General features: G+C 42.4%; 1 protein-coding gene across 1 annotated transcript in view; it reads right to left on the bottom strand.

Annotated features, from left to right (window-relative positions):
- Nucleotides 1–822: 822 nt before the first annotated feature.
- LOC124544856 (peroxisomal biogenesis factor 19) overlaps nucleotides 823–26,914 on the bottom strand; it is a 60,723-nt gene continuing 34,631 nt past the window's right edge. The window contains exons 6-7 of the mRNA XM_047123568.1: nucleotides 16,413–16,589; nucleotides 823–1,058 (exon numbers count right to left, since the gene is read on the bottom strand). Of these exons, the coding sequence (XP_046979524.1) occupies nucleotides 924–1,058; nucleotides 16,413–16,589 (312 nt within the window). The 3' untranslated portion in view covers nucleotides 823–923. The remainder of the gene's footprint in view (nucleotides 1,059–16,412; nucleotides 16,590–26,914) is intronic.

Genomic DNA, 26,914 nt, shown 5'->3' with positions numbered 1-26,914 from the left:
TCTTCATAAAGATATGAAGTCACTTACTTTGGTCCAGAAAGGTGTCCATTATTCAGGAGTAAACATTTTCAATGACTTGCCAGTAGCAACTGCCTGCTGTCTGATGATGCATGGTTACAGTACCCTTAGCTTATACACCTCAGTGTATATTCATTTACATATTTGTGACAAGTATTACCACTTAAAAATATGATTCAGATATACCTATTTCACATCCACATCGACCATTTAACTTAGGATCTGTGCATCACACTACAAGCTATAATTCATGCCAAACTGATTTCTTAATTTTACTTCAGTCTCTCGGAAACAAATTTTTATCCTTCACTAGCTTTCTAAATCTAACATTAATCTCAGTCAGATGCATCCTTCTTTCTGTTCAATTGCATCAACAGATACTAATCATTTACAATGCTTACTTTTTGCATGGTTTACAGTTTTTACTTCAACATTTCCATTTGAAGGAAAGACAATAAAGATAAAAGCTTATCTGACTCCTCACTAAGGCAGAATATGAAGTGCCACAGTAACAATTATTTTTCTGCCACTACTCAGTTTGGTGTCATATAGAAATAGGAAAGAAGATTAGGGTTTAATGTCCTGTCAGTGAGAAGGTCATGAGATATGCAGCCCAAGCTCGGTCACAAGAAACATGAGGGCAGGAAATTGGTCATGCTCTTTTCATGGCAATCACGCAGGCATTTAACCTAAGTAATGTACAGAAACCTAATTCTGGTTGACTGGATGAGGAACTGAAATGCTGTCCTCCCAAAAACAATGCAGTTACAAAAGGATGACTACAGTAAGATGGAAACTATCAGGTTACACTGGTATACAATTTTATTAAACAAACTTTTTACAAGGATTTCTCGACTAAAAGATTACAAAGCGGCACTGTATACAGCAGTGCACGTTTTCCTATGTCACATGACAGTACATTGGCTGGGATCTGCCCCAGGTGGCAGAGAAGGCAGAACTGGGTTGCCTTGTTCATCGAACGTTATAACTGAATTCATGTCTCCAACAAGATCCTTTGGTGGATGACCACAATTCTGCATCTATAAAACAAAAATGTACATAATTACATTTGGTTCCACACACATCTAATTTTCTTTAAGTTGTAAACATGTCTATGTGATCCAAACTATTCCACAACAAAAGTAAAGAGCTGATTATGTATCGTCATACCCAACAAATAAATTATTCCTCTGTTCACTAAAACTGATGATTCTTTTCACAAATGAACAAACAGGCCAATTTTCATTTAACAATTTACCTTCTTGGGTGTAACAATGTAATGTTCCTTCATGTCAAAAGTTGAAGACAATAAACAGTTACACTTTAAAAAAATTGAATAAGTAAACCCGATTTTACAAGACACAATGACATTGAAAGAATGGAGTTATGATTTTGCATGATAAGTGATAATTCCACAGTTTACAATACGAATTTGAATTATAAGAAATGTTTGTCAGAAAACAGCTAGCAAAACAGGAAGATTTAAACATGGCACAACTGATGCAGATAATTTCAAATTCTTATAGCCAAATGTGAAAACTCACTAGGTAGTCAGCTTTTAAAATACTTGCCCACAATTTTCTGGTCAGCACACTTTGTAGAGTTTGCAAGAATTTTCAGCAAAATGAATAATAGTAAGAACAAGGATCTGGATTCACTCTAGCTTTTTTCTTGTGACATGAGAGCAAAAAATTTGAAAGTACAGAAGCAGCTTCAGCTATCTACGAATGAAGCCTTTCTCAAACCCTTCAGATCATGACATGATTATGGGTGTTCTGTAATGTACCACTTCGTGGAGTTGCTAAGAAACTGTTCACTAGACAAAGGACTCCATTTTGCCAGATGTCATGACTTTGACAAAGAAGTTAATAAAAGATCTGAGGCATCAAGATATGGATGATCTATGATCTTTCAATTGCATTTCACATTTCAGAGACGTATCAGAATATTACTGGCAGTGTACACCAAGGTGTGAGAATAACTGCACAGTTACTTCTAAGTCACAATGTGCAAGCTGTGAAAATACTGAAGAAAACATAATTCTTTTTTTGAACTCCCAAACATAAAGTTTAAAAACTGGAACAATATTTTAAGATGATTTTTGGAATTTAGTTTGGTTATGACAGGTGCAAGAAGAGCTACTCTTGCAGCATTTCAGGTGTAATTGCAGTTTTGAGTTTATATCATTTTCATTTGAGATATCTACTTGAAAATGAGGAAGGCTTAAGAATGCCACTGCAATTCTGTGACATCCTACAAGGAAAAGTACACTAATTATGTACTTATGGATTCTATGTAATCCAAATAAACCTCTGATTCTGTAAAGAACTGAACCCCATGTATAAAACAGCTTCAGTCTTCTGATTACATTACATGTTGGAAGTCATTATGTGCTGTCATTATCAAACAAGGGTAAGTACAGTCTGGGCAATTTGCACTGTCTTCTGTAAAAGCTAGTTCTCCATGCGTCTCAATATTTATGTCGTCATATTTCTTAAACCTGTGTCGTGCCATTATATAATTTTGCAGGTACATTCAGTTGTATATGTGGATATAGTCTGCAAAATGTGTTGTGAATAGAGTCAATAGTAAAAATGTATAAATTAAAAGGCCGTATTTGATGTGGCAGTTTCACTGCATGGACAGTGAAAAGTACACAATAAACTATTTTTCCTTTCAGTATAGAATGTGTGTGTGTGTGTGTGTGTGTGTGTGTGTGTGTGTGTGTGTGTGTGTGTGTGTGTCAGTGAGAGTGAGAGAGAAAGTTTGAAATCCTGTGTAAAGTTTGTTGGCAGCCAACAAGTGCGCTCATTCTTAAATACTCAATGAATATAGTCTGAGTATTTGCCTGCCATGAGTTACGCTGCCTCAAGACATGTATTCAGTTTCTAAATATAATACTTCTCTTACTGTGTTAATCTTCTTAGTTAGTAGAGTATTGCAGCACTTCAAGTTTTTAAATTTGGTCATTAATTATACGAAATGTTGAAAATCAAAATTCTGTTGCACCTGGATGCCGTTTGACAGGCAGTCTGTAACTGGGACCTTGAACCATGAACCTGGCAAGCCAATTAGTAATAAAAAAGGCATTTATTTAATCCACATTTTCTCCCCTCTGCTGTCCATCTCCTCCCCCCTTTGTCCACCACTTCTATCCATCACCTCCTCCCCCTTCCTTCTCTACCCCTGTCTCTGTCCATTTCCTAATTTCCACTAACCGAGCGAGGTGGCACAGTGGTTAGCACACTGGACTCGCATTCAGGAGGATGACGATTCAATCCTGCGTCTGGCCATCCTGATTTAGGTTTTCCATCATTTCCCTAAATCGCTCCAGGCAAATGCAGAGATGGTTCCTTTGAAAGGACATGGCCGACTTCCTTCCCCCTCCTTCCCTAATCCAATGAGACCGATGACTTAGCTGTTTGGTCTTGTCCCCCAGACAATCCAACCCTAATCTCCACTCCACTCTGTCCATCCCCATCCCCTACTTCCCTAACACTATCTGTCTCTTCCTCTGCCACCCGCATCTGGCCATCCTGATATAGGTCTCCCATGATAACCCAAAATCACTTCAGGTAAATGTTGGGATGGTCTCTTTGAAAGGGCACAGCCGACTTCCTTCCCCATCCTTCTCTAATCTGATGGGACCGATGACCTTGCTGTTTGATCCCCATCTCCAAAACCAACCAACAAATTCTGCAATGCCCTCTCAGTCCATCTCCTGTCCCCCTCTCTCTTTGACCATTTCCAACTTCCACCAATATCTGACCAACTGCCCTCTCCCCTCTCTGTTCAGCTGTGCCTATCCACACACATATATCTCCTGGAACAAATTCCAATACTATTCACATGACATGCCAGTTGTGGAGGCAGCCTAGATGTCAGGTGTTACAAATCATTTTCACTCCCGCCCCTTTGGGAGCTAGGCAGTTCTTTCCCCACAGTACTTCTTTCCAGATTTCCAGATGGTATGTAGGATGTGCACCAAATTTGGCTGGAATCGATCCAATGGTTTAGGAGATATGGAAACACACACACACACACACACACACACACACACACGAGAAAGAGAGAGAGAGAGAGAGAGAGAGAGAGAGAGAGAGAGAGAGAGAGATTTCTATGACAGAACAGTGTTCAGTTTCTACACCTTATTTAAAAGGCAAAGCTAATGCCTCATTTTTATAATAATCCCACTAGTAATCCTCAGGGCGGAAACGTTCTGAATATATTTTTCAATAGGAATATTCATTTGATCCACTAACTTGTACCCAGTTACTCAAATGCACTGAACAATATTTCTACTTCAGGAAACAATCTTAAACAAAATCCTGAGTTCATCGGCAATGGTCTTGCAATGAGCAGTGGCATAATAATGCTTGCTCTTTACTGGCCATTTCATAGTAAGTAGAAACCCATACATAAAACCAATACTACATGTAAAATCTAGTTAGCGACTGCGGCCAGGCCAGTTTGCCGCCTATCTCCCCATAAACGTCACAGTTGTTGAATACGAGACATAGCGGCATCTTGTGATGGAATAATAATTAACAAATTAATATCATCGCAAAATTCATAATGTGGCCTCGGCTTGGGTGATGGAATAATGATTCAAGACACTAAATTTTAATGTTTGAATAACCATTCTCAAACCAGGCATAAAAACTATAGTCAGCAAGTTCGCGTAAACTGAAGGGTCCATCGCAAACACACAAGGGACTTTTGGTTATTTCAGGTCAATGGAGGCATCATGTTATCTAGTGGTGCAGTCGCTACATTTTAAGTGAAGAAGATCAACAGACAACTATCGCAATTGCTTTCATCACAGCAAGGGCGGTGCACACAATCCGGCATGCTGCTCCATCGAGACAGTGATATCATTTCCGAGATACAGTATCTGAAAATAACCGAACCATGTGAGGAGTTTGCTCTTTTCCTAATAGTTACAGATTGGCGATGTCATGGCCTATGGATTCCGTTCCACATCATATAGACTGGGACACCCATCACCATCGAGCGGAGAGAGAACAGCGCCACACCTGCTCTCTACTTCTGCTATTTCCAAGCAACAGAAAATGACAAATCACATCTGATAAGCAACCTAACCCAGTCCAGGCACACACTGTGTGTGTATCTGGTTAATGCTGAAGAGCAATTTTAGTGTGTATTGTGAACAGCTGGACTATATGTGCACTGTATCAATAACATCATGTTTTACTGAAGTCTTGACTTCAAACAACAGAAAATCCAGGATGGAATGTGACAATTAAGAAAAGGAAAGTTACTACTCACCATATAGCGGAGATGCTGGGCCACAGACAGGCACAACAAAAAGACTGTCACAAATAAAGCTTTCGGTCAGTAAGGCCTTCGTCAAAAATAGATGGCACACACACACACACAGACACACACACACACACACACACACACACACACACACACACACACACACACACAGCCTCAGTCAACTGAAGCCACACTCCGAGCAGCAGCACCAGTGCATGATGGGATTGGTGACTGGGTGGGAGTAAGGAGGAGGCTGGGGCAGGGAGGGGGAGGGATAGTAGGGTAGCGGTGATGGACAGTGAAGGTTGCTGGGGAGTGTGCAGTGACAAGGTGGAGAGAGGGTAGGGCAGCTGTGTGTGGGCAGGAGGTTTAGCATAGGGCAGGGGAGAGATGGGGAGGGAGGGGGATTGGCGGAAAAGGAGATAAGTAAAGAGACTGGGTGTGATGGTGGAATGAGGGCTGTGTAGCGCTGGAATGGGAACAGGGAAGGGGCTGGATGGGTGAGGACAATGACTAACAAAGGTTGAGGCCAGGAAGGTTACGGGAACATAGGATATTTTGCAGGGAAGTTCCCATTTGTGCAATTCATAAAAGCTGGTGTTGGTGAGAAGGATCCATATGGCACAGGCTGTAAAACAGTCACTGAAATGAAGGATGTCGTGTTTGGCGGCGTGCTCAGCAACAGGGTGGTCCACTTGTTTCTTGGCCACAGTTTGCCGGTGGCCACTCATGTGGACAGACAGCTTGTTGGCTGTCATGGCCACACAGAATGCAGCACAGTGGCCGCAGCTTAGCTTGTAGATCAGCCCTGTTTTTGATGAGATAGGTGATGTTTGTGACCGGACAGGAGTAGGTGGTGGTGGGAGGATGTATGGGGCAGGTCTTGCATCTAAATCTATTACAGGGGTATGAGCCATTAGGCAAGAGGCTGGGAGAAGAGGTTGTGTAGGCATGGACAAGTATATGGTGTAGGTTTGGTGGATGGTAGAATACCACTGTGGGAGAGGTGGGAAGGATAGTGGGGAGGACATTTCTCATTTCGGGGCATGACGAGAGGTAATTGAAACCCTGGCGGGGAATGTAATTCAGCTGCTCCAGTCTGGGTGGTACTGAGTTATGAGGCGAATGCTCGTGCCTGGATCGTAAGGCTTTGGGAGACTGGAAAGATAAGTGCTTGGGAGATTTGTTTTTGTAAAAGGTTGGGAGGATAATTATGGTCTGTTTCAGTGAGATCCTCAGTATATTTCAAGAGGAACCACTCGTCACTGGAGGTGTGACAACCAAGGGTGGCTAGGCTGTGCAGAAGGAACTTCTTGGTATGGAATGGATGGCAGCTGTTGAAGTGGAGGTATTGCTGGGGGTTAGTAGGGTAGATATGGACGGAGGTACTAATGTAGCCATCTTTGAGGTGGAGGCCAACATCTAGGAAGGTGACTTGTTGGATTGAGTAGGACCAGATGAAGCAAACGGGGGGAGGAGAGTAGTTGAGATTCTGGAGGACCGTCGATAGGATGTCCTCACCCTCGATCCAGATCTCAAAGATGTCATCAATGAATCTGTACTAGGTGAGGGGCATAGGATTCTGGGTGATTAGGAAGGAGTCCTCTGGATGGGCCGTGAATAGGGTGGCATAGGATTGTGGCATGCGGGTGCCCACAGCCATACCCCAGATATGTTTGTAGGTAATGCCTTCAAAAGAGAAGTAATTGTGGGTGAGGATATAGTTGGTCATGGTGACTAGGAAGGAGGTGGTTGTTTTGGATTCACCGTTGATTCTAGAATAGGTTTCTGTATGCATTTGGGGAAAAAAGAATCAGTCATTGTTCCACTACTAAAATCAAATGTGTGTTCGACATTTTAAGGCTAGGTGTCTAAAGAAATAAGATGAGAGCCATACTTTATTGAATCATTCTTTTGTGTTTCACCAAACTATTTCTTGCATCTGAAACAAGTACATTCAGGGCATTCTTTCCTAGTGTTCACATGTTCTCTCCCTTTTTCTGCCACTTACAGATTGTGCAACAAAAACGCACAATTAAAACCCTTGCTTTTCCATTAAATGGTGAAAGAGAAGATTTGGGAAGCTAAGACTACTCATGAATGAAGTAGGAACATCATGAATGCCCCAACATGAAAAGAGGTGCAGCTGGACAAGGTGAGTGAGAATTCAACAGCTATCCCTTTCCACTCCTCTGGGAAAAAGGAACTTCAAGTCCAATTTGTTGTTGTTTGTGTGGACGATTACATAGGTTTGCTATCATTTGATAGTAAGTTTTTCTATAAATACGAGGGTAATCCCAGAAGTAAGGTCTCCTATTTTTTTATAAGTACATAGACCTGTGTATTTCTACAATGGTTTACATCAGTTTACAGCTTGAACATTTACATATTTTTCGACACAATCACCATTTCTGCCGATGCATTTTTGTAGACACTGTGGTAGTTTTTGTATGCCCATGTCGTACCAGCTCGCCGCCAAGCTGTTCAGAAAGTTATGAACCTCTTCTTTCACCTCGTTGTTGGAGCTGAATCGCTGGGACTACAATTAATGCTGACAGGTACTGTGAGACTCTGAAAAAACTCAAACGGGCAATTCAGAACTGGAGAAGAGGAATGTTGAGCAAGGGAGTACACATTCTCCTCGACAATGCTCACCCACACATCGTTCGGCAAACCTTTGCTCTCCTGCAACAGTTTCAGTGGAACATAATCACCCACGCACCCACCCTATAGTCCTGACTTGACGCCCAGTGACTGTCACCTGTTCCCTAGGTTAAAAGAACATTTGGCCAGAAAGCAATTCAGCTCCGACGACGAGGTGAAAGAAGAGGTTCATAACTTTCTGAATAGCATGGCAGCGAGCTGGTATGACATGGGCATACAATAACTGCCACAGCATCTACAAAAATGCATCGACAGAAATTGTGATTATGTCAAAAAATAGCTAAATGTTCAAGCTGTAAACTGATGTAAACCATTGTAGAAATAAACAGGTCTATGTATATATAAAAAAATAGGAGACCTTACTTTTGGGATTACCCTCGTATTTCATTGTCGTCTCATTCGGGAAATCCTGTATGTTTGTTACTGTTGTGCTGTTATCTCACTTTTACCCCTTTTGTTGAAGATAAATAGCCACATTTGATCTTGGAAACTCACTTTAGGCCATGATGATTCAGGTACTTATGTTTGGTTATCCTTCTGCCACATTAAAAGCACATCTTGCACATTCTTAATAATGTTCATTAAGCTCTTTCACTCTGCCTGCTGTTCATATTTCACAGGCTGTTGCAAAGTTTTCCCTGCTCTGCCTCTTAGCACATCCATTTATGCCCCTTTTTATTTTCACAATTTAAATGATTAAGTTTATATCTATTTTTATCTTACCCCATTCTGGTGCATTACACTGCAACTGTGGTTGAATTAGTGTATTATCGGCACAGAAACTGTGATTGGTAGCTTTATAATGATTTTTAAAAGCCTTCACTTTCTCATTAACCAACCTTCATCCTTCGCAGGTCTGTCATCATCAGATAGATGGCTCCTTCAAATACCCACGACCTGATAATGAGCCTGCAGAGTCTCGAATGTGAGTTAAGTTTTTAAAACATTATAAAGTGACTTGCAGTTCCCACACAAATTATTTGCTGTGCATCTACTAATCACCCACCAAAACAGGAACTACAGAACAAAATTTTGATTCTGGAAAGTCCTTGGCATAAAATAATGCAGTGTTGTTGATAATGGAAAGTTTTTGGTGTAATCTAATCTCACCCCCCCTCCCCGCCTGGGAAGAAAACTGAAGGAAAATGAGTGAGCCAGTCATCCTGCTAACACATTGAGAACATCTCCTTAATTTTTTTTGACAACAAGTTGGACAAATCACAAATCTTAAAAGCATCACCACATTCGTTTGAAAGTCACTTAAAAAAGAGAGAGAGAGAGAGAGAGAGAGAGAGAGAGAAAACACAGTCTAGTAAAATGTGGTGCACAGTGATCTGTAGGCCACAAGCACCACACATTGGAAGGTCACCACACCAAATCAAGAAGCCACACATCAGAGGACTGTGGCACATGCAAGGACGAGTAAGGAGGACCTCACCAAGTCTTCGTGGCTCAAAGGTGTGCCATGGTTGCATAGTGGGCTTTACTAGATACAGCTTATTATCTCTCACTTCCAGCCACTCATCCTTCCTTCAACACATGACTGTACAGCAACAGTGAAGTGATAGCATGCAGGGGAATAACTGAGGCTCATGACATGCCTCATCAGCTGCTTTATCTGCCTTTCCCTGCAATACCCATGTGCCTTGAAACTCAACACAAAGACGCCTTCTTCCCCAGCTCTTGTAGCTGGAGGAAGGTTCCTGGATATTCTGGTTTACTTTATCTGCTTGATACAAGTGTTTTAGAGAGTGAAGGGCACTCAGAGAATCAGAACAGACAAGGAATTTAGCCCTTGAAGCACATCTTATCCACTCCAGTGCCTTGAAGATTCCATATAATTCCAGATCAAAGGCAGTTCAGTCTTGAGGCAGTTGGACCTGGAGGACACAATCAGGAAAAACAAACTTAGCAATCAGCGGAATCCCCCCAATTTGACCCACTCATAAAGACAGCTGTAGAATTGTGGTGCTCAGTTAAAATGTCATAAAATAAAGTATTAAAAACATATTCAGGAATGCAATGTCTTCTGCCCTGCACCAGTAATTTTACTCTGGGCCTCTGCAATAACCATGGTGGCTGGTGGTTAAAGCTGTGAATTTGGGGTTGCATGTGCTCCACACCAAGTGACTCCAGCACATGTCGCATCCAAATCCCAAATGGTGTTGTTACTTGTGGATGATTGGAGAAAAGGCGTTCCAAAGGTGGACGAACAACAGCATGGCATGCGGGTGAAGTCAGAGTTGTGAGTAACTTACACGCCTGACACACTGCAAGGAGCTGGCACCAGATTATGAGTGGCAGTTCACCAGCTTCAGCACAGAGACTGCCTACAGGGGCTTGTCTTGAAAGAGCCTGTGGCTGGCCTAATACCCCCAAGGTGGGCAGTGTCAATAATCTTCAGGTAAGAAGGCCTCATTGACCCATACCCTGTGCATCCACAGTCTAGCTGTGAACGCACGAAAGCCCCATAAAACTGGAGCAGACATGCCCTGTCTGATCCCCAAGACCTGTAGCTAAGGCACTTTACAATACTCAGTGCCTTCTGGGTTCTGGCTTTCAGGTCTTTCAGGTGTGGTAACCATAATAGTTTGGAGTAAAAAATGAGGCCCAGAAACCTCACTCAATATTCAAAATGTAGAATGGTGTCCCTCACATGTAAATCATGTAAATTAAAACTTCAACAACAAAAATGATTAAAATGAACACACACACACACACACACACACACACACACACACACACACTTGTCTACAGAAAACTGAAAACTCATCTTTGCAGCCCACTCCTCTAACCTCCACACTGTAATTTGCATCTGACTGACTGCTGTTGCAACACTGGAGGAGGAACAGAAAACAGCAAAATCATCCAAAAATAAGGAACACTGTACAGGACTCCTTACTGTAGACATGGTACGGTTTATGGCTATGGCAAAGAGGGTAACACTTAAAATACTGCCTTGAGGAACACTATTCTCCAGCTCAAAACAATCTGACAGCATGTCACTAAATTGGGACAGAAGAAAGAGGTTAGACAGGGGGGACCATATGAAAATGCGGATGTGATCACAAAAGCCCACTGATGGAGTTGCATGAGAATATTGTGTTTCCAAGTAGTGCTGTATATCTTACTGATATCGAAGAATATGCTGAGACAGTGATGTTTACGTAGGAAAGCCTGCTGAATAGCTGCCTCTAGTAGGGCCAGGTTGTTGACATTGGATCAAAATATTCAGGAATCCACACTGAGAGCGGCAAGGAGTTGCCTAGTCTTCACCAACAAGACCAGGCGATGGTTAACCATTTGCTCTGGGGTCTTTCCTACATAGCTCGTTAAGGTGAAGCTCCAGTAACTACTGGGACATGTGCGGTAATTTCTTGGTTTGGATCAGGTTAACAGAAGTGTTTCCTTACATGATCTGGGAAAGTTGCCTGTCTGCCAGATGAAATTAAAACATTTGAGGAGAATTTCCTTTGACACTGCTGGCAAATGTCAAAGTATGCAGTACTGGATTTGATTGTGACCACATGCAGTATCATGAGCCACAGACAGTGCCAATTCCAGCTACCACATGGAGAAAGGGTAGTTGTAATTCTCAGAATTATGTGGCCTGAAGTCCAGCGTGCCCCTCTCAGCAGTCGCATGCTAGCAGCAAAATGCATCAGCAGTAGTCGCTGCAAAATGCTCTGCCAGTGTCTGAGTGATGTCTCCTGGCACTATTTGAAGACACCCTTGTTTCAGCACTGCCATTATTGGTAAATGGCTGTATTTACCAGAAATCCTCCTGGTGGAACGCTTTTCTTTCTCTCTTTAATGATGAGTTGAGCCTTTTGAAACCTGAAAGGCTGTGAGGCGACACTTAAACCATTGAAAAGCTACATGCCTGTCCCAGATTGCTGAGTGGCACTCATTGGACCACCAATGAACAGGTTGCCTCCTAAGATAACCTGCGGACTTTGGAATTGATAAGTCAGTGGCATGATGGATCACTTGTGTGATGTGGTCGTCCACTTCCGAACACTGTTACGGTGTTCAAACACAGCTAGCTGGCTGCACACCGTCCAGTGAGCCCCGACGACCATCCATTTTGGTGGTTTGTGTGCAAATAATGCTCCATCCAATAGATGAATGCTGAGGGAGAAGGGGTCACTGGAAAGGTCATCAACGTCCTCCCACTGAACAGAGAGCAGAAAGAGAGGTGTATGGCTGAGAATGATCAATGACGTAGTAGCAGCGCAGAGATGAGTGGGAGTACCTGTGTTGAGGATGCACAGCTGGCAGCTCATGAGACATCATGAGCTCTCCAAAATGTGATCCCAATGGCAAGTAGTGATTGAGCCCCACAAGACTTGATGGCCACTGAAGTCTCCCAGTACGAGAAACAGTGGAGGAGTTGTTCCATAAGATCTCTGAGAGCCTCAGAGTCCATTGCATCTTGTGGAGGTAAATAAAGTCAGCAAACAGTGATCCTCTGACACACATGAATTTCAACTGCAACTGTTTGTAGGTCAGTAACCAGGGGGAGAGCAGAGGGGTGGTGCATGTTATTTACAAACACAGAAAGCCCTCCCTTGGCCCTTTTGTCAGTCAGGTCATCTTTGCAAAAGAGCATACATCCCCTTGGTACACAGGCATCAGATGCTTTAAAGTGCATTTCCTGCAAACACAAGGACATGGGGCATTCTTTTACTAGGAGTTTCAGTTCCCCCACGCGTCCTGAACCCATTAATGTTCCTCTGTAGGATGGGAGCGCTCTTTCATGGGGCTAGCACTTTTTTCCTGACTTTCTGCTGGGGAGGGGAGCCCGCAATGGGTAGAGGCTCACTCTTGGCAGCGAAATGATTGCCCCAATCCGATATCAAGGTCCATTGCCGCTGAAGAAGGGTTGAGAGAGATGTCCGAGAGGATGACGTCGACATCATCAGACTTTGTACTTTCCGTCTCTGCCATTGAGCGATTCTTCACCTTCAACTTTTTATTTTTTTGTCTGAGGAGGCTTCAGAGCCACAACCATGGAAGTCTTTGTGGCAGTGCTGGACAGTGGACCAGAATGAAAATTTGGAGGGGCTGGGAGCCCCAAAACATTGGCAACTACGGCCTTTTCTGATGTTCTGCCGGGAGGGGGGAGACAAGCGTCGAAATAACTGCAGCAGCAAAGGTGAATTGACAGTCACAGGTACCAGTGCTGACACCAGCAATCTCCCTTTGTGTAGCAGCATCAGCTTTCTGCACTGGCTGTTTAAGAAATGAAGCAAAGGAGGTGGCAAATTTTGGGGGCAGCATTGCCTTATACAGCTTACTGGTCTCACCATACCAGACGCACTTCATCATCTTAAGCTCTTGCATCTTCCGTGCTTGATGTTGCATAGCACCAGTGTGGTTTCACGCCGAAGAGAAGGTGGTCCCACATGTTATCGTCCACTACCGAACATGCAAGCGAGTAAGCAGGACCAACAAGTGATTTGATTTTTGGCGGCAGAGGGAGTTGGAGGCCAGGCCACAAAATGTATTGTCGGATGAAGGGTGTATAGGGTGAGTACAGTCTAAGTCGTTCAAGTGTTGTGGAATGGCACAAATGATTCCTTGAGAGGTGCAAGTCACTGGAAGACGATGCTCCTCCTGGACAGGCTCATCGCGTCATCACACTGGAAATGGTTGCGGAAGTGAATGCTTTAGCCTTGGACAACCACAGAGTCACCGTGGACAAGATCCATCGGTTACTGGGTATTAGTATGGGCACCGCCCACACCCCAATGCATCAACACTCGAACTTTCAAAAAATCTGCGTGCAGAGGGTTCCTCACCAACTGATTGCCTAACAGTGCAATACTCAAATGGCGCAGTCTTTGAGTCATCTGCAACATTATCATAAGGATGAATACAGCTTTTTGTCACATATTATCACTAGTGACGGAACATGGTGTCACCATTTTGAACCGGAAAGCAAGCGTCAGAGCAAGCAGTGGAAACATGCGATTTCACCATCTCCAAAGAAATCAAAGGCCACGCACACCAGTTCTGGTAAGGTCATGATGTCCTTTTTTAACCACAAGGGCCAACTGCTTGCTGAGTTCAATGCCCAGCATTATCAAGCCACTTTATAGAACCTTAGGTGAGCCATTAAGTCGAAACGCTGAGGCATGTTGTCCAATGGCATTATCCTCCTGCATGATAATGCCCGCCCACACACAGCCAATGCAGTGAAGATGACACTGCTGCAGTTTCAATGGAACATGCGGGAACATCCACCGTACAGTCCCGATCTTTCACCGTGTGACTTTCATGTGTTTGGACCTCTAAAACAAGCTACTCACAGACATTGATTCGCAACGGACAATGGAGTGTGTGACTGGGTCCAGGCCTGGATCTGACAACAGCCTACCAGCTTTTTAAAAGATGGAATCGACTGGCTAGTGCCGCAATGGGATCAATGTGCCAACAGTTTTGGCGACTATTTGAGTATGTGTACTGTGTATAACTTCATTTTTGGGTTTATAAAATCATTAGTGTTACTTTACACTAGTGACCGGGTTTCATTTGAATGCCCCTTATATATTTGCCACAAGTGGCTTCTCCATGGCATGTAAGAATAGTATGACCATTTGAAACAGTACACTGAGTTGGGGGTGTAAGGCCTCACACTTAGGTGAAGGAAACCTGCCTTAATATGCTCAGGAAGTTTGTGCTACTGAATGTTAGGATACAGGAGACAGATTTGAGAAGATCCTCATCCACCCTGTTCATTACGTTTTACACATCGACTATACATTCTGGGCCCCATTCAGCTTTCAATTCCTCCTTGGGAATGTCCACCAGATCCCAGCACATCACAATATGTTTGCTGTAACTCAAGGTGGTGTGTAGCTCAGTTTTCATAGCAATTTCCCAAGGCACTGAGCTTTCTGGAGGTTCTTAACTTGTTGGGAACTAGAAGTTTCAACAAAGTGACCCATTACACAATCGCTTGACTGAATTTAAGGCCCCAGCAATGTCCTCTGCAGCTTTTTTAATATAGAGAGGTGAAACTTTTTCAAAGCTACCCTCTTTCCTTTTCACTATTAAAAACACATTCTCATGACTACCAGAATGTGTTCTGTTACTACAGACAAAACTTCTGGAAGGAACCCCTGAGTCAGGAGGACTGACCCTCTTGTTTGATTGGGTGTTAGTACCCACCAGCAGCCCACCATTTCTGCTGGGAGGAGGAGGAGGAGGAGAAAATTTTGAGCATTCCATCTCGAGCCCAAGAATAGCTAGGCAAAGGAAAGTCGACGCAGACAGAGCCCGTATGCCTACCTAAGTCATATACATCTGAGGGCAACAGATTCCCCAGAGGTCCCACGCTAATGATTGTTCCACCTCAACAGCCATGCATCTGATTGGCATGCAGTACACCTTGAGATTGGAGGTTTTTTTTTAATAGAGATTTTTACCATCCTCGTGATCTGGGCAGTCAAGCTAAGATCCCCATTCCCTATGACATACAATGTTCCACCGCCGTGCCACACAGTGGTCGCCTGAAGCATGTGGCAGCACCATTCCCCAGCTCATGTACCCCAAGGTCACCAAACTGGTACCCACAAATGAATGCCGGCCCATGAGGGCAGTCTCTCTCTCTCTCTCTCTCTCTCTCTCTCTCTCTCTCTCTCTCTCTCTCTCTCTCTCTCTCTCTCGCGCGCGCGCGTGAGCGCTGATCTCTTCTGCATAATGTTAATGTGTGTCGCACACAACCACCAAACTGAACTAGCTTACTGGTACCACATTCCTGCTGCTGCCGCCTCTTCCTTCATATCATCGCCACCCCCCTCCCCCACCCATTTCTTTTCTCGCCTCACTGTCTACACCTGGCACAAACCCTCACCCCAGTTGAGCAACAGTATCAGTACAATGTAGTTGGGGTGTATATCTGTATGCGTAGTTAGCTCTGAGAAGGATATCATCCCAAAACTTAGCCAAGCTTTCAGTCTTGTTTAAGTGCCTAACAAACCACTCAATGCCTCAACTACAAAGTGATCCTTTTTAATTTTTTTTTTAAGAGGGGGGAGGAAGATTCTACGGGCGGTGGAACGCCTCTCCCCTTTTCCCTCCTACAAAATGTAATTTCACATCTTTCCCTTCAAAAATGACCATTAATGAGACAAACATACATCATTATTTACATTAAACTGCTTTGTTAAGCACAATTTAATGTTCTTATACGATGACTACGAATCTGTCAAATCTGAACTTCCCATCATAACAGTATTATGGAACGAACTTTTTTTCTATATTTGAAGTCTATTTTAGTGAGATTAGTAAAAACAGATTTCAGCAACTAAAAAGCTGGTGCAATATATATGTTATAAAATATTCCTTGTTTATACACTAGCTGAGCAAAGTAAAGTTTTGGCAGAGTGCATAAATAGGAAAAGACGGATTCAACGTGAAATTTCCTTGCAAAATCTCACCTTCTGCATAAGGTCCAGTAAGAGACTGCATCTCTTTTCCTTAACCTCAGCACTGTCTGTGTCGTCCTCTTTCTCCAGTTCTTCACACATGCGTGTCATAAGTTCCTTTTGTTTACTGTACCGTTCATATTCAGAGGTAGCTAACTTACTCTTATTTTCTTCAAGCCATGCTGGATACTGCAACAAAAAAATTATAAATAACACTTATCATTCGACATGCAGAAAACCTGTAGATCTTACAGCTACCATCTGGCAGACACTGACATCACTTTATATAGCCATAACAAGACAAAAATATAATCTTATACAGAAAGAATTTGGATGTTATAGCTATTTCCTCTTCCTATGTGGAACTGCTTGGCATTCTGACACAAAAGCTGTAAGGAACAGACAAAACAGCAGTTTCAGACTACTTTCCAATACCAGCAAATGATTTTCTGTAGAACACCCACAAATATTTTACAGGGCTACACAGTTTAAAATAAACTTGTCAGTGCTAGGTCAAATTTCCCACCGTGGAAATGCAGATGACGATAGACACAATTAAAATCATGCTGGTGATGTTTTGATTCAAAACACACCCAATAAAGGTGGATACCAATATGTTTGGCTAAAAGTGACAATATCTGTCCTCCCGTTTCAAAAACATGGGCAAATTGGGACATTTGAAGTGTGGCACTATTACACTGAAATGGTGACACTTGTCATATTGAAGTCTGACTGCCACCATAACCACATAGCCTTCCTAACATGCATAAGGAAGGAATTCCTGTAAGACTAATAGTAAATAATATGGTACACTTAAATGCCAGATGGCAAAATACTTGGAAAGCATACTCAGTGAATATGTGGAGAAGTGCCGACACCACATTTGCAGCTGCCTTGACTCTATACACCACATAAGCCAATTGCAATTCTAGGACATAGATATTAAAGTCAATTTCATTGAAATTTCTCATTTTGAGACTAATGAAGGGCACTCTGTTTAATTGTAAAAAACTATTCACCTGCCAATATCGCATAAAAAAGACAACCAGTTGCCTTAAATAAAGAAATATTTAATAAGATATTGGCTGTTGAATGGTTTTTTAACAAAGTCAGTTTCAATGCAGTTTCCCTATTTTATGGAAGTCCCACTTTCTGATTCTTTAGAACTAGTCATGAAAAAGTTTGGTGACTGGTTCACAGAACAGAAAATATTATGTACAAATCAATGGCGTGGCAAAAGGTAGTCCGTTATCACTTGTCGTGGTCAAACTCTTACATGGAGCACTTTGAAGCAAAGGCACTAGACTCCAGAAAATTGAAACCAATGTCATTCTATCAGTACATGGACATGGCCACATGGAGTGGTTAATCTTGGAAGAGTTCCTGAAACATTAAACTCTGGCCACCACAATATAAAATTTATGACAGAACTTGGAAAATGTGGACCAACTACCTTCCCTCGATGTGTTAGTTAAGACAATAATAGACAGATCTCTGGATCATGGTGTGTATAGAAAATGTACACACAATGTTCCATATCTCAAGCCATCACCATCCATTACAAAGAAATTTGGGGCTGAAGAGACTGATTCATGGCTCAAGCACTCTCAGAAAAGGAGAGCCTCAACGAAAAATTACATCTACAAACAGTGTTCCAAAAGAATGAGTATTCAGATCGTCACTGCAGTCAATTTCAAGAATACCTGGGAAAATGCTTGATATGGGGACAGAGGAAGGGAAGCCAAGACTCACTCCTTTATTTATCTTATGCTGGCCCAATATCCAGGAAGATCGCTAGATGCCTACAGAAACATGATACACAGTGTATTTTGTTCCCTTCAATTAAGATAACAAGTATTCCTTGTAATGTTAAAAGACAATGTAGATCTCCAAAAGCTGGATATAGATACATGTATGTGGCACATCTTATGTGGACAGACTACCATAACAGTCGAGGAGAGATGCCAGGAACATCAGCGACACAAGTGACTAAAACAACCAAGCAAATCAGCTGTTGCTTAACACTGCCTCAAATATAATCACGAAATGAAATATGATGAGACCAGCCTCATGGTGCAAACACCAAGTTTTGGGGCAGCATAATCCAGGAGTCAATTGAAATAAAGATGCCAGGGAAACTAATATGCAGGGACAGAGGTTTCCATTTAAACAAGGCTTGGGCCTTGCACTCACTTTATTATGATAATGCTGGTCATCACATCCACAGGAGATGGGAAATGCTGAGAGTATTTGTGTTCCACAGAATATCAAGGTGATCTCTGAAAAGCAAAGGAGCATCAACGAGCACAGTGGGCATAGTGAACAGGACTCTGCTAAAATAGCAGCATCAGACCAATGACAGCTCTCAGTGTAGTTGGAGCCTATGCAAGAACAGCAAAACTAACAGAGCCTGGAGATGGTGTTTTCATCAGTTGTCAAAATATTGAGCATAAAAGGAAACAAGTTGGCAAAACACCTGGAAGCACTTAATGTAATTTGATTTTATGCTGGGTCACATTTTTGTGAGAGACTGAGGTGTTTGAATTGTTCGAGGAAAGTGTAACAAAATGTTCTTCCAGGCAGTCCCTATAATATAACACACCTCCCTGGCTGTAGCATAGCTCTTCCTGTTTAGTTTTGTGGTTTAGATATAATTTTTATTGTATCTATTTTTTTGGACACTCACTAAAGCAGTTTCACCTCTGCTGTCATCACATTTTTGCTTGTCTCAAAATAAACAAACATATCAGATTTGTTTTCTTTGCTACCCATGAAACAGAGCGGATGCAAAGAAGAGCAAGCTCTCAGCTATGTGCCATAACTATGAATAGATTGGTTAGTTTAAAATCCGATAGTGCAGACTACATCATTTGATGAAATAAGTTACTCCTTTTATATTTTACCAAGGAAGACAAAGAGAGAATATTGACAAACAAAAGCCATAAGATTTCTTTGGCCGGCATCAGCAGCATTAGTAGCAGAAAAATAAATATAAGATACTTCTCCTCTCCCCTACCCCCACCATTGCCACTTGAGGCAAAGCAAGGTGGAATGGTTACACCTGATGCATGTCTACTCCTTAAATAAACAGTTTTTTTTTGTTTTCTATATGTATGTAACTCATATAATGCAATTACACAAACCTGCTAAATTTTTATTCATGCAATATTTCATTAAACATTATTATTCACAGTACAGTTTTCAAACTACTGATGATGATGATGTATTTAGTTGATATGGAAACATTTTATTTAAAGGGATATTTACAATTTTAGGGTCTCGTAAAACTACACTCACTGCAAAATTTGACACTGCTAGTAACTGTTTGTTTCAAGACTGACAGTGCTTATTTGAAATCCCTCATTCTTCTCTTTCAAACAAATGTTATACTTTTTCTGAAAACTCAATATTTCAAAAGTTATTAGTACATAATCAAAATTATTATATTCCAGAATGCTCCAGTCTTAAAAATGCAATCTGATCAAAATTCTGCTGTTACAGTTTTGTAGCGATGAATTTTCCTGATTACAAACCCATATGACTTTTCTAAAATAACACATTAGTTTATGAACTATCCAAATTATAAAATTTAAGCTTCCGTCACATTCTTCGTAGGCTTTGGGAATCCCAGCTCTAGTATCCCTGCAACATCACAATGGAGGCAGATGGACTGGTGTGGGTAGTGCAGCAGACTAGTGTGGACAACTGCCATGGGGGGTGCATGCAACTCTTTGAATGGACAGATCCATTGACTGAACTGTTTGCCTGCAGGTGATGGTAAACAGGGCACGGCAGCTCCAATACCGAATTCAACCACTGTAGATCTGACCTCGCCTCACACCTTGTGCTCTGTGCTCTTCCCATTATGCTCAGTTGTCAGCTGCTCGCACCCATGTTTTGTTCATACCTGTACATGTCTCTATGCTGTTTCAGACTTTCTGCTTCCCTATAGACTGAGTCGCACAGTGAATTTTGATTTCCCCCTGAAGGTTTCTGCTCCCCAGCTTCTGATTGAGCCACCGTTGGCCCGTACAGCTTCTAGTGGTGTCCTTATTCCTTTGCAGATACTAAAATGGTGATGAAGGACAGTCTTACATGTGTGATAGTTCATTTTTATTCTTTACTTTTCAGAGTATTTCTGCAATGCTGGCAGGAATAGTTACACCTACAGTAGCAGCAGCAGCAGCATGGTCAGATGCAGGCACTGCTAAACCAGAATGTGGAATTGCTTCACACCCAAGCTACGCAAGTGGTGGGTGAGGTGCCCTCTGCACACTTTTCTTCCTAGCCCCTGCCACCGCCAGTTTTGATGAGTCTATGGAGAGGTTGAAAATTACCTGCGCCAGTTCTTGCTGCACTGCTGGGCAGGGCACATCATTGATTGATGTAGTTGATACAGCTGCCTTGTTATTGTATAGCAGTGCAGGTTTATGTGAATTTGTGCAGAATTTAAAGTCCTCCATGGAGCCTGAGAAATTCTCCTCTGATGAACTTTGTCGGTTGCTTAGGCAGTATTTCAGACATCAGACCCATTTGGTGGTGTCGCAGTTGCAGTTTAACCAGACCACATGCGCCCCAAGCAATCATGTGCCATGGATCATCAATTTGTAGAATCTCTCATGAGAACAGAAATGTTCCTTCTCATCCATCATCTTGTAGCTTCTGTAGCATCTGGTGAAATCTTTTCTTGACTGTGGCCATGAACTCATCTCTAGATTGCATGAGGTATTGCACCGTAGAATTCCTCTGAAATGTTTGTAGGGGGACCTGGATAATTTGTAGGCCCTGATAAACATACAGTATAAAGTTAAATAATAAAGGTCACCAGCTTTTCTTTGATCCGTGACTTAGGGTTAAGTTAATCACTTCCTCTATACTCCTACTCAATACCTGTAGCTACCTGATTTCTTTTGAGAGAAATCAGGTTTCTACAGGTATTGAGTACAGGTAAAGAGGAAGTGATTCCCAGAATTCAACCACTGGACTAGACAACAAACACCGCCATCAGTCACTATACCATGACCAACTGATTTCTACAATTTCTGATGTAGACATCAAAGGATTCACACCCAAATGCATAAGAACACACAAAAGAACAAGCTTCATAACTTATATTGGAGCAAAACTTAATTTATTATTTTCTAAAAATCCTCACCAAGTCCACTTTGTCCATTAGACAACACCAACTAGCCAGTTGCTACAAGCTCCATTAGGCGGCCTCTTCTTAAACAGTCCATGTACGCTCTCTTCTTAAACAGTCCATGTACGCTCACTAAGCAGCAACACTCACCTTGAAAACATGCAATAAACCAAAATGTTTCCTATGCCCGTGCAAGGGGATGCTATTTTTAACACTTTCTGAACTTTCCACACCTAAAGAACAACATTAGTGACTCCTGACTACAAACTTCTGCAATACGCCTCCACACCACCTCCGCCCCAGAGTGCCAGACTCGGCTCATGCACCCTACCACGACCACCAACTGACTCCACCATTTTGTTAGCTGCTCACAGCTACACAACATTTTTTCACACACAGACTTTTCAGCCAATCAGCCTCGAGAGCTGAAAGTAGGGGCTGCTATTGGTCATTTCCTGCCCAGTGCTCATAGTACTACTGCAAAGTGCTGCTGCTTGCTGACAATTTCAGTAATTTGTTCCGAAAGGATACTAGGAAATGCCAGCCATCCTGTGGGAAACGCTCACCTCTGTAAACCTTCCGGTTGGGTGAGGTCACATCCATTAGCCAGATTAAGCAAAGACTGCCCGCCACTGGTATCCAAACCTGGATTTTCCATTTACCGCAAGTGGTTGGCATAAGTAAATTGTCTATCTGTGCTTGCTCCCTGAACTGACTCAAGCTTCCATATGTTCCCAGGAAATCTGGGTTCAAGTCCCAGTTTCACACAAATTTTCATGTGTCACTATTGGTTAGTAGATCTATGAGGTGTGTGAGAAAAGTAATGGAACTGCAAACGTTGTAAGTAATTTGGAAACACTCTGTTGTTCAACCTGAATAGACCAGCGTGTTCATCCCTTCCAGATGCTGAGTCCAAGTTTCAGCCCCGTACAGCGACCACATGTCGTCTGACAGTGCCATCAGGGAAGATGTGTTTTAGTTGTGTGTTATGAAAATGGAACAATGGAATTTAGAGCAAGGTTATGACCCAAAGTTTGGTGTTAATTGGGGAGAATCTACAAGTGTGATCTTTGAAAAGTTAAAACGGGCCTATGGGGAAAATTTCTTATCAAGAGTTTTTCGCTGGCACAAATCATTTTTGGAGGGCCGAAAACACAGTGACGATGAAACTCGCTTCAAAAACTGATGAAAATGTTGAATGTGGGCACGCTCTTGTAAGATCGAACCGACATTTAACAATAAGGATGGCGGATGATCTATTAAACTTAACCACTTTCACCGTACATCAAATTTTGACCAAAGGTTTACACATGCGAAAGGTTTGTGGCAAAATAGTACTGAAAAACCTCACAACTGAGCAGAAGGACAATCAAAGAAACATGTGCACTGATAATCTTGAGAGTATTGCCAATGACTGTGGATGGTTGTCAGTTGTGTGATCACAAGTCATGAATCCTGGATTTACGAGTGCAATCCTGAGGCAAAGTGAGGAACGGAACAGTGAGACATCTCAACTGAAAAAAGCTCGAATGAGCAAATTAAAGATCAAAACAGTGCTGATTTGCTATTTTGACAGTAGGGATATCGTGCACATGGAATTTGTTCCTCCAGGACAAACTGTCAACCATGTGTTTTACAAAGATGCCCTTAAAAGGCTAAGGAAAAGAGTGAATCAAGTGAGACTGAACATCACAGACAAGTGGATGCTGCATCATGACAACACCTCATGTCACATGGCCATTTCCATCACGAAATTTCTGACCTCAAAAGGCATTCCTGTAGCTCCACAGCCCTCTCTATTCACCTGATCTGAGTCCTTGTGACTTTTTTTCTTTTCCTGAAATTGAAAAACATCTTAAAAGGACGTCATTTTGGAACTTCGGAGAATATTCAGAATAATTTAATTGACATATTAGAGGCCCTATCAGTTGGCGCCTTTCAGTGCTGCTACCAAGGCTGGGAACAGCAATGCTGCCGGTGAATAGATGCCCAAGGGTATTACTTTGAAAAAATAAAATTGTTAGTAGATAAAAAATCATTCTTACTACTTTCCTCACACACCGCAAGTCCCTAATACAGCTGAAGTCATGAGATTCACAGTCATCGGATTAATTTTGAAATATTTTGTACAGCTGTGTATAATCAACAGTGTCTGTTCTTTTGGATATGTATGTAAGCCACGATGTCAGGCTGTGCTGTACAGTAAACAGTGTATACTTTGAGTGGACAATTCTTCATCTCAGCGAGTTATAAGAAGATGGAACATCAACTTACATTGTTAATGGTCAATTCCCTGTTGCAAAATATTTTTGGATTAGAAGCTTTTGCTGTTTTGGACTTGAAGATAATTGGTGAAGTCCATTCACCGTCTCAGCCAGTACTTTTTCAAGGTTCTGACTCCTTAGTGCAGTCATAAAACCACTTGAAGGAAGGTGAGCAGAATATTTTGAGGCCCAAGTTTTTCTTAAGCTGTCAGTGGTGTGTAAATTTTGTGGCCCTACTCCATTCCTTTCTCCATGTGTAACGAGGTAAAGGCCAAGTTGCAAAGCTAGCAGGATCAGGGTGTCTTATCTCTTATTTGTTGAGTCAGTGGGGCACTGCTTTGGTGGCGATTCAGAAGCTCAGCAGCACCGTGTGCCCTTAGGCGATTTTAAACAGATAGTCAATGCATAATGTGTCACAGAAATGTATCAAACTCCAAGGCCGGAGGAGTTGTTGGTGAAGTTTTACAGGGACCGGTATTTTTCATGCATTTGACTTTTGTGCTGCATACCTGCAGTTGCTGTTGGACACAGCTTCTCCAACTTTCTTGGTACCCAACACCACCTTTGGGCTTTAACAGTTTAATCACTTTCCTTTTGTAAACTCGTCTGTGCTGAGAATTTATCAACAATATCTGGAACAGCTGATTCCAGACATTCCCCATTATTGATGCAATGGACAATTGTCTTATGAGCTCTACAAGAAAGGAGCATTTACAAAACCTACAGAGGGTTTTACAATGCCTTCCAGAGAATGGCTTTCATTGCAATCTCAAAAAGTTCAGTGTTTTTCTCTCCAATGTTGCATTTTTTGGGACATGCTTAGCAAAGATGGCCCCTCCCTAGGGATGACCACATCTAAGCCATTGTCAACTTGCAGCACTCAAGAACCTAAAGGAGCTCCAGTCTTCTTTGGGCAAGATTTCCATCTTATGCTAAGTTCAATCCCCAGGCCGAACACATCTCCCATTCACTCAACCAGCTTCACCAACAGGGTGTAAAGTTTGTCTGGTCTGTGGACTGTCAATGGGCTTTTCTGTCCCTCAAGAAGTGTATGTACTCTGCTCCCTGTTTGACTTCTTTTCCACTGGGCAAATCTTTATCCCTGGCCTGTGACAATTCAGGATGGCATTGGTGCAGTTCTGTCCCATCAGAACCTGTATCACTTATGCATAAAAGACACTTTCCATGGCGCAGTGCAATTTTTCACAGGTGGATACGGATTGCTGATGACTGTTTTCACAATTTTTTGTATGGGACTAGGTTCCACCTCATTACTGACCAAGCTGCTCGTTGCTTATTTGGTCATTATTCCAAGCTAACAGAGAGGACTGCCCACCAATTGCAGCATGAGCCGTCTTTCTCAGTAATTAGTGCCATGACATTCATTACCACTTCACTACCTGGCACACTAGTGCTGATGCACTATAATGGCTGCCAGGGAGTGGGGGGGGGAATCCAGAGTTCAGTCCACAAGAGGCTCTCGTGTTCATCTTGAACAAAACCTTGCAGCACATTTTGTTGTATTTTCTGTTGATAGTGTGTGCGGGTGTGACCTCCACAGCTGGCAACCCACTTTTTGGGAAAATCATTCAGCTGTCCAGATAGGTTCACCACAGCACACTTCTTTGGGTGTGGATCTTATTTGGCATTCCTCTTGCTTGCCATGGACAAGCAAAGCTGTCGGTGGTCACCCCCAGCATTGTATCCTCAAATACTTTAGCTGCTGCATGCATCACACTGAGGTATGACTTGTATCAAGCCGTTGACACGCTGTCATGTCTACTGGAGGGCAATCAACTACAACACTGACCACCTGGTGTGGGCTTGCAGGGCTTGTGTGCAGAACCAGGCTGTGCCACCACACCAGTTTTCCCCTTGGCCAATCCTGGACCACCCTCTGGACATGGTGCATGTTGATTTCACTGTTCTATTTTTGGGGAGCATGTGGCTGTTAATGTTCAGTGCCTTATCAAATTTCCTGTATTGTGTCAAGTTGTCTTCCATATCATTGACTACCGCTGTTTGCACGTTGTCAGTCATTTTTGCCACCAAGGGACACCCCATGATGCTCATGTCTGATAACAGTTGGTTGTTTGTGTTGCAGGAATTTGAGGACTTTGACATTAACATTGGTATGCAGCATCTGACTGCTGCATTTCACTCAGCTTGTAACTCAGAGGTAGAGTGCTCCATGCGTATGTTCAAGACCCAAATGAAGAAGTTCCCGTTTATCTCTTCCTGCAAAGATTCATTTTCAAATTTTCTGGCTATGCACTGGTTGACTCGAGTCAGCGGGTGCATTGTGACGAAAATTTGCATGGGCACCAGCTGTAGGTCTCCTGCATTTGTTGTGCCCTGATCCCCCTGTCGTTGACCACTGAGGGCCGCTGTGTCATGCACAAAGACACAATCAATTGTGGGCAAGCATTCAACCAGTTCAAATACTATATTATTCGTTTTGCTCACACAGTCAGTCAGTATTTGGTAACCATCCTGTAAAGTTACTACATCTCAGTCAGTCAGTCAGTGTGAGGAAGTCAAAATTGTCAGTCAGTTGTGGCTCAACATTTGATATACAAATATTTATTTGTAATGAAGATGTGTAATTACTGTGTTGATTATTTCGAGTTGTAAATTTTGGTTAGGTTACCCATAGCATGCAGCTTTACTGTATGATTAAATGATGATGGTGTCCTCTTGGGTAAAATATTCCGGAGGTAAAATAGTCCCCCATTCGGATCTCCGGGCGGGGACTACTCAAGGGGACGTAATTATCAGGAGAAAGAAAACTGGCATTCTATGGATCGGAGCGTGGAATGTCAGATCCCTTAATCGAGCAGGTAGGTTAGAAAATTTAAAAAGGGAAATGGATAGGTTAAAGTTAGATATAGTGGGAATTAGTGAAGTTCGGTGGCAGGAGGAACAAGACTTTTGGTCAGGTGAATACAGGGTTATAAATACAAAATCAAGTAGGGGTAATGCAGGAGTAGGTTTAATAATGAATAAAAAAAATAGGAGTGCGGGTTAGCTACTACAAACAGCATAGTGAACGCATTATTGTGGCCAAGATAGACACTACTACAGTAGTACTACAGTAGTACAAGTTTATA

The sequence above is a fragment of the Schistocerca americana genome, chromosome 8 (assembly GCF_021461395.2).
Source record: "Schistocerca americana isolate TAMUIC-IGC-003095 chromosome 8, iqSchAmer2.1, whole genome shotgun sequence".
Lineage (NCBI taxonomy): Eukaryota > Metazoa > Arthropoda > Insecta > Orthoptera > Acrididae > Schistocerca > Schistocerca americana.
The sequence above is the reverse complement of the archived record's forward strand: the minus strand, read 5'-3'. Positions and strand labels throughout refer to the sequence as shown.